Source organism: Sebastes umbrosus, chromosome 20, assembly GCF_015220745.1.
Source record: "Sebastes umbrosus isolate fSebUmb1 chromosome 20, fSebUmb1.pri, whole genome shotgun sequence".
In the NCBI taxonomy this organism is placed as follows: Eukaryota; Metazoa; Chordata; class Actinopteri; order Perciformes; family Sebastidae; genus Sebastes; species Sebastes umbrosus.
The window spans coordinates 6,442,575-6,458,635 of record NC_051288.1 but is presented as its reverse complement, the minus strand read 5'-3'; the positions used below and the strand labels follow the sequence as shown (position 1 = coordinate 6,458,635).

General features: G+C 40.9%; 1 protein-coding gene across 2 annotated transcripts in view; it reads right to left on the bottom strand.

Moving 5' to 3' along the window:
• Positions 1-16,061, bottom strand: part of snx29 (sorting nexin 29) — a 173,038-nt gene that overhangs the window by 72,554 nt on the left and 84,423 nt on the right. For both annotated transcript variants that reach the window (XM_037754606.1, XM_037754605.1), the window contains exon 15: positions 14,667-14,773. In XM_037754606.1, the coding sequence (XP_037610534.1) occupies positions 14,667-14,773 (107 nt within the window). The remainder of the gene's footprint in view (positions 1-14,666; positions 14,774-16,061) is intronic.

Genomic DNA, 16,061 nt, shown 5'->3' with positions numbered 1-16,061 from the left:
CTGATCAAATATTAATTAATATTCTGTTACTGTAATGTCTATTTCTTGCCTCAAATGTTTTCAGAAACATCTTGTAGTGTACTGTTTAGCTGTAAAATGAGAAAGTTTGCTCCGGCTGGTTGGCGGTGCTTGGTATTTCCTATATTGATTCATATTTGATCAGCGCTGCCTAGTTTGACCGTTTGATCGGAGTTTGCGAGTGATTGACAGCTGCTCGGAGACGGCAAGGCTCCAGCTCGGCTCTGATTGGTTGTGTTTTCTCCGGTCTGTGAAATCCTGCAGATGCCATTAGGAGCACCGGAGGATACCAGAGGCACATGATTTCTTTCAGATTACCTGTCTCATGCACTACTGTCAGGATATAGTGACCGTTTTATAAAAATAACTTTTTGTAATCATATTTGCTCCATTTCTACCCACTGCTGCTTTAATTAGCCAAAGCCAAAGTTCAATTGTTATTTTCTGGGATCAAGTTACTTTGCAATAAATTAGATTTTCTATTATGTAGGTATAAACAGGGCAAAAACTCATTGGATCTAGAGCAAGGATGTGAAAATTAGATGAAAAATGATCCAGAAAATCATATACTTCATATCGGTATTCATTTAATTAAAAAAAAAAAATTTAATTTTATAAGTAACAAAATATACTTGGCTGATTAAGTTGAAACTTGAAAATCTTTTTTTCATGACCTAAGCCTTTCTCTCTTCCTAAATTTCATTTTCTATGGAACTGATGTCATTTGTACTGTTCACAGTAGTTTAACTTTAAGTTAACTTTAAGTGAGAGTAAGAGAGCTGAACTGTGAAAATAAAAAATAATGCAGTGATCTGACCCCAATATGATTAATAATGACAAATGCACTTACATATTTCTCTGCTCTGCAGTATACATTACTGTCTATGTTGGTTACACTCTGTGTAACAAAGACAAATCGGTCTCATTTATATCACGCAACACAGCAAAGTGGAACTGTGCATCTTAAAAAGCAAATACAAAAAGCTAAGTTTACTTTTGTTGTATCACAGACACTGAAGAGTCCGCCAGAACAACCCAAATAATGTGGACAAAAAATCTAAATTCACTCCACAAGACAACAGCTTCACTGCCTACTTGGAAAAAAAATTCATTCGTGTTCTGTGCAAAAACAAATTTGTACCTGATATGACTGAAAATGGGACCACAGCAGAGCAGTGATGCAAAGAGTTGTTTGTTATCAGACAAGTCTGGCCTGCAGGGCTGGTTTAGTTATGATGTAACTGTCGGCTCTGCTGGAGTCATCGCAGCAAACTGCAGCCCGAGTGATGCTGACCGCACGCTCTCTCCCACATAAACACTCTTAAAAAACACACACACACATGTAGACACACAGAATCTCCTCCTTCACACAACGCCTTCTCCTCCTCCTCCTCCTCCTCCTTCTCCACCTCCTCCTCCTCTGTGCTCCTCTGCCATCTTTACTGAATCTCTTTGTGCCTCTTCCTCTCCTCTCCCCCGGTGTATGATCTGATCTGAGCTGCGCCAAGCTGAGCTGAGATGGCCTGAATAAAAAGGCTAAGAAAGCCTTGGCTGAGTGGACAACTCCCCCACCTCCTCCCCACCCAACCCCCCCAACCTCCCCAAAAAATAAGAGACAGAGAGAAAAGGAGAGCAAGAGGCAGGAGTAACCTAATAACCTTGATAGACGGGACACATAGGATGAATGGGGTGGAGCTAAATGAGGTCAAGAGGAGGGAGAGAATATGAAAACAAGTCAATGTTTAGACAGACTGACAAGACGTAAGAAAAGAGGACAGAGGACAGAGAACATAGTGGGACACGCAGAGAGGATAGAGCTGATAACAGTGCTAGGAGGTCACACACAGCACGGAAGACTTTGTTTTGATTGTCTGCTATGGTGATAGACCAGGACACTGCACCAAGGAGGGCTGCTGTCTGGACTTGAACAAGGGACACTGTGGTTAAGTACACTCCAACACCTCCATTCTTGAGGGTTTCTGGTGGAGTGGAAGTTGCAGCGTGATACGAATGCTTTGAAGAAGATACACAAGCAGGTACAGCAATGGAAACTAACCCACTGGCTGAAAATCACGTCGTCCTTTCATTGTACATTCTGCATGTATGTTTTTGACCACTATGATGACTTGCTGTATAACAAAGATCATGACGCCGGACTGGTGCTAGGACTTGGGTATCGGTACTCTATACCTGTAAGGTATCGACCAAACTAGCCAAGTAGTTTGGTCAATACCTTTTTGATCGGAGTTTGCGAGTGATTGACAGTTGCTCAGAGACAGCAAGGCTCCAGGTCGGCTCTGATTGGTTGTTTTCCTCCGGTCTGTGAAATCTTGCAGATGCCCTTAGGTTACCTGTCTCATGCACTACTGTCAGGATATAATGACCGTTTCATAAAAATAACTTTTTTTTAAATCATATTTGCTCCAATCTCGCCTACTGCTGCTTTAATGGGGCGGTCTAGCAGCAATCAAACGAAACTGACCGATGAATCCCTTTTGATGGTGAATGTTGTTTGAGGATTTTTTTGTTAGGGTGATGTCATAAAATATGACGACAGACATTCAAAGCTTCATCTGAAAACCTCAATAGAAGCTTCGAAAGTAAAAAAAAAAAAAAAAAAAGAAGACATTCGGTAGCCTACAGCCCTAATTAAAATACAACACAGCTTGTTTCTTTTTTGAACGATTTGAGTGGAGCGGCTTTGAGCTGGCGAATGGAGGGAACAAACTACAGTGAGCTACTGTAGCCAATGGGACACACACATACACAGCTTCCATTCACATGATGGGTATCGGATGAAGTACTCTATTGGTATTGGTTATTGCTGTCAAAGTTAACGCGATAACGCAAATTCATTTTAACCCTTCTAATTTCTTTAACGCATTACGCAATAAATCTTTCGGAGGTTGTAGTGGGCTCAGTTTTAAAGCTAGAGTGAAGACACTGGAATCATATGAAACTAGAAAAAAACAAGGAATCCATTGGTATCAATGGCATCACCATACTAGAAGGCTAAATAACGCTCCAAACTTTTGCTAAATTTTGGCGAGGAAAAACTGTCATGGCCTTTTTCAAAGGTATCCCCTTGACCTCTGACCTCAAGATATGTGAATGAAAATGGGTTCTATGGGTACCCACGAGTCTCCCCTTTACAGACATGCCCACTTTATGATAATCACATGCAGTTCGGGGCAAGTCACACTCAAGTCAGCACACTGACACACTGACAGCTGTTGTTGTCACTTTAAGGGTATTGTATTGGTATTGGAATTGGCATCTTAATTTTTTTAAACAATACCCAGCCCTAACTGGGCTGAACGTTACATTTACTGTTATATGGTATGCATTTTAGATAACTAGGCCACCAATGACAACACATAGACACAGACTACAACGCAGAAAAATCCATGCAGGGTCACAAAGGTTCAGATTTACTGATAGTCAGACATGTACATAATTTTTTTCTTATTTAGCATTCTTTCTAATTTCTTCAAATCATTCCATAACTCAGTTTTATGCTCCCCCAAATCCAGTCCAAAAGTCTAACTGAATTATTTCTGATATAAATACCTCTTTGAAAATATTTCATGGAGTACTTCTTCAAGTGAAATCGTGGGCGCCTGTCTCCTTTCCAATTCAACTTCAAGCATTTGCTTAAAAAATGACATGTTCACATCTTCAGGAACATGTGCTGAGATGTTTCATGAAGCGTAATGGCAGGTGGTTCTTAGTGCTCATATTACAACTGGGACTATTTCATAGTGGGCAGGGACACCGCGACTTGAAAGGAAAACGCTTTCATCTTTTTTTTTTTTTTTTATTCGTGGCAGAAGGGAGACCCAGCCGCAGGGTTATCAAAGGTCCATTTAAACATCTTAAACTGGGTGAGACCTCAACCAGAATATGGCCGATACTAAGGGTTACTTTGTAAATCAAAACGCAGCTTGTGTCTCTATATGCGTTTCTGACTCACTTCAGCACAGCTGCTCTGAGAAGAGACACGGCTGAGAGACGTGGGGGAAAAAAAGGAAGAAAAAGAGGGTGAGAAAGGATCGATATAGACATCACAAGCTGTGCTCTCCACTCTGAACTGAGGTGAAAAAAGGATACAAAGAGAGGAGAAGTGTGAGCACATTAAGAGCGGCAGATGGACACATAGAAAAGGCAGAAATGGTTTATCAAAAAAAAAAAAAGGCTAAATCTGGCCCGTGGTACAGACGCAGCTCTTTGTCACGGCCGCATCACACGGCGAGCTCCATGTGAGCGCATGGATCACACATTTTTTTGGTTGTGTAGTATTTTTACTTTGAGACTCCGCAGTGATGACAATGTTAAAGTACAGTCTGTCAGCTTTAATTCTGGGGTGTTTTCATCACAACCGGATGAACATTGCGAGAACTAAAGCCCTCTCTTAGTACATGTTCTCCTGGTACGGGTGGCAGAAGTATTTGAACATATTAAGATTAGGTTTACATTCCAAAAAGTAGTCATCTTCACCATTAAGAGCCTGAAGTTTAATATACACTGACAGGACTTTGCCAGTATGAAGATAGCGGATTAAATGGATGCTGGATAATCGCAGCATATGGTATGATTTACTTATAGGGACATGAATGCTGCTTCTGCTATGCTTCCATTATGCTGAACAATGTACAATATGATTGTTGAACAGTTTAGCAACCATAACTAGGCATGGGTGGTATGGAGGACGGAATCTGCCAAAATCAAAAATAAATCAATTAATATATAAATAACTCGATAAATAAATACATAAGCCATTAAATGTACCAAAAATATAAAAAAAGAATTTAGACATTAATTAATAATTAATTATTGATTCAATTTGTAATTAATAAAATGGATATTTCTCTTTTGATTTGCTTCTTTATTTACATTTTTATTCATTAATACATACAATTTAATAATGCATAAATCAAATAAAAAATAATATTAAAAAAGTATATGGTGGTCATTCCCATGCTCTATTATGTCTCATAAGCTGTTGCAAAAATGTTTTTGATCCATTTGTTACACAGATTTGGTGCTAAATATAAATAATAATTTTTTACCACTCAAGAATTGATAAAAATGATCAATAATCCCTCCAAAATACCACATAAAGACCCCAAGACCTTGAGGAACACCATAGAAATAGCCATGCTGTGATAATAAATACTCTACATTATTTGGTATTTTGTGTCCGTTCCCATTTTTGTCATGGCCCACGGGCCAGGTTATGACATTTGGTATCAAAAACGTTTGACATTTTGAGATTTCTGAAGAATTGCATTTTTCGGCGATTGGATGGTGAGCACTTCTGTTCTGGAAACTGCTCAGAAACCCCCTTATTGTCAATCTACCTAGGAAAGCCATCCATCCTCTGAATGCATGGTTTCTGCCACAAACTGTATGTGATTATCATAAAGCAGGCATGTCTGTAAAGGGGAGACTCACGGGTACCCATATAACCCATTTTCATTCACATATCTTTGGAGCGTTATTTGCATAACATGTAATGGATTCCTTAGGTTTTCTAGTTTCATATGATATCAGTACGTTCACTCTAGCTCTGAAACTGAACCTGCTACAGCCTCTGAAAGACAGTAATGTAGGTCAGGATCGCCCTCCATCCCGCAGGTCTCAGGGGTTACTCCGGTAGTCGTTTCCCTTAGCTCAATACTACGTTAAAAGTAGAGATGAACTTTAACATACATGCACATCTTCAAGCTACATAGCAGGAACATTAAGTTTTAATGCTGGTGAGATGATTTCACTGTAGTGTGGGTGTTGATGAATGATTCATCCACATTGAATTAAATGCCCACAAATTGTAACTGAAACACTGAAACCAGTATTGCATTATGCTTTTGCACCTAAAGACGTGAGGAAAAATTTGCAACCAATCCGAACATATATTATCCTTACATGCATACGTACCGAAAATAATTCAAGTAAAAGCCAATGTAATAAGGCCTAGGAAGGCTTTTGTACTCGGAGCATGTATGAACACTTCAAAGCAGATTCACCTGCATTATTCTGAGAAGAATAGCATGCATTATGCAGTATTTTGGCTTTTCAAGGGTCACATATTCGCATTACACAGCAAAGACAACAGGCATTATACAGGCATATCCGTTCATGTTCTCCCGGTTTTCGCTGCATCCCCTCTCTGAAGGGATTCGGAGAGACTCGGAGTCGGTGGCTTGTAATTGTTGTTCTTGTTCTTGATGTTGTTTATGGTTAATTAATGAGCTTGTGGATCAAAGGGAAAATCCCTGATCCCACTGGAAGTTTCGACCCATATCTCCTCCCTATATCCTCCAAAAGCACTCTTCCTCTACTTATCAATACAACGCAGCAGATATAAAAATACACCATGGGAAAACAAAACAGCAACAAACAAAAAAGAGCTGTAATTGTAACTGCATAGTCACAATCTCCTAATGTAGTTAGAGCCTGTTTGTTTATTGGATGTGAGTCAGACGAACAATTTGGGTGAGGATGATCCAGCCTTTGAGCTACAGACGAGTTAGTTTATAGCACTACTGTATGATGTAATGAGGCCTCAATTTGAGGGTTTCGGAGGGTTATTTTACAACAGCTGCTTAGATTTCTGCCTTTTAGAAACTCATTTTCCAGGCTGTATTAAAGCCTTTACACACCGAGGGCAAATAATGAACACAAAAATGCTAACTACTTGCCTGCAAATACTACATATCTAGGGCTTCTATTGTGTAAAGTAAGAACAGAAGGAGTGGATCTGGTCTGTGCTGCGTTTGTCAAGGTTGAAAGGAGTAATAAAGTTTGCCGTCTTGGCTCGGACTACGGAGCCTCCGTGTTGTTGTTTCATAAAAATAGACGCAACTCAACCCGTCAACGTGATTGGCTGATGCCTTTATTCGCGGTGTGAAAGCTCAGAGAACTCAACCTAATTTTTCGCCGCGTAGTATTCGCGTTTTGTGTGAAAGTATTTATGACAAAACAACAGCTAAAAATAAATATATTGACGTGCAAATTAATTGCATGAAAAAAAACGCCCCCCGCACGGTGTGTAAAGCTTTCACATTCAGGCATTGTATTTTGTTCACAAGCCAAATGGACAGATTATAAAACAGTAATAGTTTGCACTATGATATTAGCTCATCAAGCAATTCTATTGGATCTGTGCTCTAATTAGCTGGTTAACCCATTCTATTGAATATGTGCCTCTACTACAGTAACCTACTTAACAAACATAAAAAAATAAAAGTCATACAAACTACGTAATGTTTCTTTAAAGGTTCTCAATTCGATATCCAGAGCATTAATATAGCATCAAACAACTATTTGCTATGTAAAGATATAGAGGAGTAATGTCTACCTGAGCAGAGAATGAAGTCATTCTCTCTCTGTGTGTGTTGTCATCCGAGCTTCTCCGTGTTTTGTTGACATAGCCGGGCAAACATTTATTTTTTGTTGAAATTACATTTCAACACATCCTGATAATGTTAAAATGTACCTTTGAGTACACCCAATACTCATTATTACTGAATAGAGCCTGAATGCATAAGGTAAATCAATGGCACCTCCCGTGTTGAGATTGGCAGGACAAGAGCTAGTTAACGTTAGCTGTTAGCAGCCGGTAAGCAGCACAGTCCTGCACGGAGCTAACAGCTAACGTTAACTAGCTCTCGTCCTGCCGATTTCAACACGGATTTGTTGTTCACAATTTTGTATTATAAGAAAAAAATAGGGTGCGTCCCCTGGATGCGTCGATAGTGAGTTTACTGCGACCCGAACATATTTTCTATCATCCCCGGGACAACAGGATGCCCTTGGTCTCGAGCTCTGATCCCCAGTACCTGCGGTACCTGCGGTACTGTAGAAAAACGAGTAGTGCCACGTTTTTAGAATGTTGGCGTCTACTTGGTACCCAAGTATTGGTCCTCGTGACATCCCTAGTCAGCATTGTTGCCATTGTTTACACTGTTTGTGCTGTTAGCACCATTAGCTGCTAGCCGTCGGTTCAGCCGTCGCCATGTTGAGAGCTGTGTGGAGGCAATAGATATGCTCTGAATTTCGAATTGAGAAACTTTAAAGCCCCTGAAAACCTTCATGAGTAAATAAGCAAAATCAAAGCTGAAAAACACTTGCATCTCACAGTCTTTATGAGCAAATGGAGTTAGCTCAGTTGTAAGAACGGCAGCACGTATGGATCGTGATATCAGGTGGTCGTACTGTAGCAGTAGTTTATTATAAACTGTAGTATATTCCTAGTTGTATTCAGTCAGACATACAGTAGTCTTTTGTTGCCAGCATTTCTTCGAACTTCCCTTTGTTTGTTTTTTTAACTAACAGTTTAGTTCTTGAAAAGTTCTTCAAAAGATTTAAATCTGGTTTTCAGAAAACACAAAGACGCCTTCACTCGGGAGGAGCCCCCCGAACGTCTCGTTTCGCAACAGCCAGAAGTGGCTTCAAGAATTCCAGGTGAGTTTGAAAATCTGAAGTGCCTGAGGAGAGGTAAGCCTTTACCTTCGTCTGTCTCTGTTTCATCTAAAAACCACAGCTGAGAAATCCTCCCTCTCTTCTCTCTCCTTCATTATTTCCCGCTTGCTCGACTGTGGCTGCTTTCATTATTTCGGAGATGCATTCTGAGCCCATGACAACTGAAAGACGTTGACAATAACAATATTGACAACACCCTGACATCATTCTGTAACAAAGGGCACAGCAAACAATAACAATAGTGAAATGCCAAATCCATGCTCTTATCATTTTAGTTTAATAACTGATTAAAAATGTAATTAAAACCTGTTGAGTGTGACTGATTCTCAGGCCTATACCTTCAGAGGTGCTTCTGTACTGAATACATTCAGTCTGACACCAGCAGCTAGTGTGCACTGATAAGAGGATGTGTTACATCACTACCTGCCCACCTGTTCCTTATCACTCGAGCCTCACAGATCAATGTCATGTAGTTTTGCTGTTTGTCAGAAACCTCGGTGGACGGATGTTAACCGCATTATGTAATTTGTTTTTATTACTCACAGACAACGAAAATCACCACGCAATAAGGCTGAAAATTAAAATGTGTACGCTTCTTTCCCCTTGAGTTGTTGTAGTTTCACTTTCTGTGCATGCGTCAGTCTTTCACTCATTTTCCTTTTCCTCATCATTTCATCGTCTTCCCTTTCATTTCAGACTAGCCCAGGCCTATTGGGATGTGTTAAAGTGGCCTCCCACTCTGATAGCTTTTTAAAACCACTTAGATCAGACATCCATGCAGATTCATGTGAGAAAGTCCCATTCATCCCGGACGAGACTTTGCACATCTGGAGAACGCGCGCACGCATACATAAACACACCTCGTAATGCTTCTGCACAGTCGCAGCAGAGAAGAGAAGGAGTGAGAGGCATGATGAAGAAGCAAGTAAGGAGGCGGCAGGAGAGAAGAGAGAAGGTCCTGGAGTCATCAGAGGGTAAAAATAAATGCTTCCTCCTCAAGTCACCGTGGTATACCACGCTACGTTCTTAGTCAGCTGGGACTAAGGGAAGTGATGGTAAAAAAAAATAAAAAAACAAAACAGGAATGATAAGAAAACTCAGGTGGGAATACAAATGTGTGGCCCGAGAGCGGAAAGGAAGACTGGGATCGCTGGAGGAACACATTGGACAATTTCCAATTCACCTGATCTACTGTGTGTGTCTTTGGACAGGAGGAGAACTGCACCGTTCGTAGCTATAACTACGAAAGGTAATGCACTGTAATTCATAAATATCCCACGAAATCGTGAACCACGAAGTATAAAGAGCGACAAACGGCATGTAGAGGGAGGAAGTCGGGGTGGATGGGTCGGTAAAACACCGGACTTTTGCCAAGGAGACTGCTTGGTTTTTTTTGTTGCCTAAACCTAACTACGTACAACCTAATTACGTACTTTTGTTGCCTCAACCTAACCAAGTTGATCTTTTGCTAAACCTAACTACGTACTTTTATTGCCTAAACCTAAACAAGTTGATCTTTTCCTAAACCTAATTACGTACTTCTGTTGCCTAAACCTAACCCAGTCAATCTTTCCCTAAACCTAACCAAGTCGATCTTTTCCTAAATCTAACTACGTACTTTTGTTGCCTAAACCTAACAAGTCGATCTTTTCCTAAATCTAACTGCGTACTTTTGTTGCCTAAAACTAACCATGTCAATCGTTTCCTAAACCTAACTACGTACTTTTGTTGCCTAAACCTAACCAAGTTGATCTTTTCCTCAACTTAAATAAGTAGTTTTGTTGCCTAAACCTAGCCAAGTCGATCTTTTCCTAAACCTAACTACGTACTTTTGTTGCCTAAACTGAACCAAGTTGTTTCCGGTGAAGACTGAAGTTTATTTTGAAAAAAACTGTATGCATGTAACAAGCAGAAATTGACACGTTTTGCTGGATATTCATAGGAAATGCACAAAAAATAAGGAGTAATTTTTTGTAAGATATCATACGAACGGTTTTATGAGGATATGTTGACAAACCTAAACACAAACACTGGGAGAACGTTATAACTCCACAAAGCTGGCCCTGCTTGTTAAATCACAGACATTGCTTTGAAGCGACAGTGCTAACCATTAAGCCCTACATCTGGCATCTTGGACAGCTGTTTAGTGACTGTTTAAAACCCCTTTAGCCCCAACCCAAAGCCATTGGCCGTCGACAGACACATGAACATTAGAGGATGGAAAAGAGCACAGAGCGCCTTGAGATTTGGCTCAAATATAAACAAAGTCAAAGTCAATACAATGCATTAGCATCATTCAATTAAAACGGAACTAGGTCACAAACACGGGCGTGTTTCCCAGATTAATGAAGGCTGAGCCCTGTCCAATATTTATTTGTGTCTGGCAGGCCTGCAGTTATCCAACAAGGCTCGATGTGACATTTTCAAAAAAATCAATAACCTGGTGAGTCAGATTTTTGTCTCAGTTGCTGAAGCGAGACAGCTGAATCAGGAGTGCTGACAGCTGCTCATGGATATCGCACAATTTTCTGAATCCTCACATCAGGACCGATGGTAGTGCCGCTGATGCCGAATGGACGCACACATACTGTTCACACACTAATACACACTCTGAATATTAAGGCAACTCCTATTAAACCAGATTTTTGAAAACACTGGTGGTGGTCAATGATGACGACATCCTGTATCTCCTGTTCGGTGCATATCTTACCTGTTCCCTCTGTGGTTAAAGGGATAGTTCAGGTGTTTTGAATTGGACTTGTATGAGGTATTTATCCATAGTCAGTGTGTTATCTACAGTAAATGATGCTTGGCACACCCTCAGCTTGAAGAAGCAGACAGAACACACAGAACAAAAGCCAATGTACTGCTGTGGACGGGGCCGGCAGCAAAACAAATTTTAGCCACCTAAAAGGAAAGCCCACCTAAAAAAATCTAATCAAATCAGTTTAAGCTTACACTATATTTAGAATATTTTCACCTGTTTAGCTTGCCATCAGACAGCTATACAGTCTATGTTTCTGACGGGAAACTGAAGCTGTTATCTATGCTCTCGCCAAACCAACCAAACTCTATTGAAATTTTACTTTGCAGAACTCTGGGGTTGCTAGTCTACCGCTGCCTCAGTCGGTTAGTTTGTTTGTGTTATTGTGTGACTTTGGTCAGTTCGGATTAACAAAAGTCACACAATAGCACAAACAAACTAACCAATCGAGGCATCGGTAGACCAGCAACCCCCATGTTCTGCGAGGTAAAATTACAGGTTTTTTCAATGGAGTCTGGTTTTGGCGAGAGCATAGATGGATACAACAGCATCGAAAAGGGCTGACATCAAGGTAAAGCAGTGAAATATTCTAAATATAGCGTACACTTAAACTGATATTGATTTTTTTCGGATGGTCCTTTCTTTTAGGTGACTAAAATATGTTTTGCTGCCGGCCCCGTCCACAGCAGTACGCTGCTTTGCTTCTGTGCGGTAACTCCGGTCTGTTTCTCCAAACTGGGTGCGTGCCGACCGTCACCTTCTGTAGGTAATACACTTACTCTGGATAAGTATCTCATACACCCCCACTTCAAAACACCAGAACTATCCCTTTAAGACACTTGCTGACATCATTAGCCGAAGAGCCAGCACGAGCCTAGCTATTTTACAGTATTTCCGCTACACAACTTGTTATACATCAGGGATGAGGAAAACCCTTTTGTCCTACATGACTTGCTGATTTAAACAAAGCCTGGCTGGCCTGGGTTCAGAAGAGAGGCTACAGTGCGATTGTGTCCCTCACCGGGCCCTCCAGCCCTGCTGTGATCGAGACTGACAGTCAAGCAAATGGACAAATAAATAAGTAAACACACATTAAAAATGCACCACACATGCATGTGCATAAATAAGTGAAAACATAGTTTGGTCAAACACGGGCGGAATTATTTCTTATTAAAGAAATATAAAACCGTGGATTAATTATTCATGTAGACGCCCCCTCACACCTCACTACCCATTAGAATAGAGAGACATTGCTTTTATTCTTCTCTGTCAATGTCACTCTCACTGGGAGGGGTTTCTCATTGGTCAATCTGACATATAACATATTGTTGGTAACGTTATCCCTGATGTCCAGTTATTAGAGATCTTCACCACGCACTGCAATCAATATCTTTGAGAAGAACCTGCTCAGGGAATAGCTCTTGGCGCTGTTGAGAGTTTTAAATCAATGCAGCTGCAGAAAAGTAAAATTCTCTGCTTTATTTAGATTGAGTAGCTTGGTGAAGATTTTCTTCTGCACGGCTCTCACAATGCCAAAAAACTTTAAATACCTGTTTTATCCTTATTTGTTTCAGCTTGCTAATGTACTAATTCAGGCATTTCTCAATGCAAAAGCTCCAAGTGGCTCTGTGACATGAATAAATCATTACCACAAATAAATTAGATTACTGTCAACAAACAAGATTATTGGCCTCCGCACTGTTATTTGTTGCATTGTGTGCTAGCAGCTGGGACTTGCACTGTTCATCTATAGCAAACAGAGCTGATGCTATCGGAGGTTCTGGCGCTGGCACATGATATAAAGAGTGAAATGCAGATGGAAAAAAATGTTTATCCTCTTCAGTAAAACAAACAGGATGAACCTTAGACTGGAGAAACAACTTCTTTTTTAGAACGGGAAGCAACGACGTTTATGTGGTCTGCATTTTGAAAACGTTTTAACCATTTGTTTGTTGATGAACAGTAACTGTATGAAGGTGTCACACTGAATTTCATAAAGATATGTTTGACATTTTGTGAAACAGGATTAATATCACTCATGTCTGCATGCTAAATGAAGCTACAGCCAGCAGACAGTTAGCGTAGCTTAGCATAAATACTGGGAACACGATTGATACCACTCATGTCTGCATGCTATATGTAGCTAAAGCCAGCCGTCAATTAGCATAGCTTAGCATAAATACTGGAAACAGCTAGCCTGACTCTGTCCGAAGTAAAAAATAACCTCACCGACTAGAACTTTCAATTAACGGGCACCTGGGTTAGCTCAGTTGGTAGAGCGGGCGCCCATGTAACAAGGCTTGGTCCTGACCGCGGCGGCCCGGGTTCGAATCCGTTCGAAATGCCCCCAAAAAAAGAACTTTGAAAAAAAAAAAAAAGAACTTTCAATTAACATGTTATATCTTGTTTGTTTAAGCCGTACACAACCCAAAATTTTGAAGCCACAATTTGTGTTTTTTTTCCTACAGTGAGTCACCATCAATCTTCTCATCTAACTTTTAGCAAGAGAGTGAATAAGAGTATTTCCCAAAATGCTGAACTGTTCCTTAGAATGCTGCAAATAGTACTTTAAAAATGTAATGTAGTCACAACCCTTCGATTTAAGATTATTTGTTATCCATTAGGGAAAATGAGCATCTTCTAGAGTTAGTATTCTCAACCACTGGGCCGGGGCCCACTGGTGGGCCTCAGAGTTACACCTAGTGGGCGCAGAGGTACTGACAAATGGTTAGATTAACCTCTTCTAAATCCAACGGCCGCTCTTCTGTTTTTCAGAGGTTGTAGCGGGCGGGTTTTAAAGCTAGAGGAAGGATACTGGAATGATATGAAACTAAAAATCATAAGGAGTCCCTTGGTCCCAACCATGCCATGCTATAGCTTTTCGGGAAGGAGGCTAAATAACACTTCAAAGTTACGCTAAATTTTGGCGATGAAAAACTGTCATGGTCATTTTCAAAGAGATCCCTTGACCTCTGACCTCAACATCTGTGAAGGAAAATGGGTTCTATGGGAACCCACGAGTCTCCCCTTTACAGACATATATGTCTCGGATGCAGTGACACAAAATGGAGCATTTTTTTGAAACGCAAAGCAATGTTGGAGACAACCCTGCACCAGTAAAAGCTCCAAAGCATGTGGTGAGGACTAATGACCCTGAATAGTTTGGATTCATAATGGCAGGCAATGATGAGGTGAGGGTAAGCTGAATATTTAAGTGGGTCATTACACCTGACGGTGGCATAATAACACATATTTATAGCCCAGTTTGTCATTTATTTGGGAAAATGGTCCTCGGAATTATTTTAACAATCAGACGAGGGCCTTCAAGTTAGAAAAGGTTGAGAACCCCTGTTCTAGAACACAGAACCGTGGCACTTCCTTGACGTGTGGCAGCACTCACCTCTATGAGTTTGCGTTCATAGCTGGCGGCCAGCTCCTCGACGTCGCCCATGAAGTTTTTCTGCGGGACCGGGGCCTGGTCTTCACTCGACGGCAACATCGACAGGGCTGCAGCAAAAAAGAAAGAGAGAGAGCAGCTATGTTTACACAGACGTACGCATACTGTGACATGTCGATAACACATACTGAGAGGAAACAACTCTTCTCACAAGCAATTAGAAAACAGTGAGTTTCTGCCAATTACGCCGCATTGTGTTGTCTTCTGTAGCGAGTTGTGACACCTGTGTCTGTTTGGGGCTTTTGTTGTAGTAGCAGGAAGCAGCAAATCTATATAATGTACACATTACCAGCCAGGCTTTTCCATTTTATTGAATTAATGTCTTGCACTGAAGTAGATATGAGTCATGCATTACAAAAAAAACATACAATCACGCAGTTAGAGGCATACAAACACACACCCACAGAAAGACACCCATAAGCACACAAATCCTCGCACACGTTCTTGTATGTACATTATAAAATGCTGCAGCAGCACACACACATTTTTCCCTTCTGAGAAAACTTCTTACTGTTCTGTCAAAGTGATAAACTCCCCGTCTCTCACCATCGCCTGTTTTTCCTCTTATACGTCCTGTTCAGACAGAGCTTATTGTTTCTTTGCACGCCGCTGTAGCTCGCTAACCAGCTGAAGTTATCACGGCGGAGCCTAAAGCGCCGCTTCTCTGAGGCCATAAACATCAACTAATCGGGTTCCCTCAGAGGAGAATGGCAGAACTTAGCAGAAGTCGGAGCTCTGTATCTTTTTCGGCAGTTGGGAGACAGATTGTTTTTTTCACCTCGGCAAAAGCAAATTAGCGCTTGTTATTTCACTGCCACCGTACAGCACACAGCTAACACCTGGACAAACACACTGAGGCTAGGAGAGACAGAGACAGAGAGGGAAAAATAAAGCACAGAGGTAGAAAACTCAGCAGGTCTAAAGGTGCCACAGGGCTCAAATAAACGTGTGGCGATGGCACTTCAGGGAGGAGTTTTAAAAAAATATACAGTTAGACTGTGATTATAAAAATGTGACCCCCCCCCACCGAGTGTCTGAATGTCTAGACAGAGTGAGGCAGGTATTGATGAAGGAGGCCGGCTCATTGTAGTTCCAAATAGACGGGACCGTAGGGGGAAACGCTGCTGAGAATCAATAGCAGGTACAGGTACAGAAATAAGAGCGCTGTTGGATAAAGTCAGCCCAGTGGACTGCAGATACAGTACACACACACTCAAACACTCTATATGTGCAGTCTCGGACTAATAGATTGGCCTTCCTGGTGAGACTTTTTGTCCATTCATTGCATATTATATCAAACACAATGTTTGCATCTATTTTGTGTTCTGCTGAAAGGCA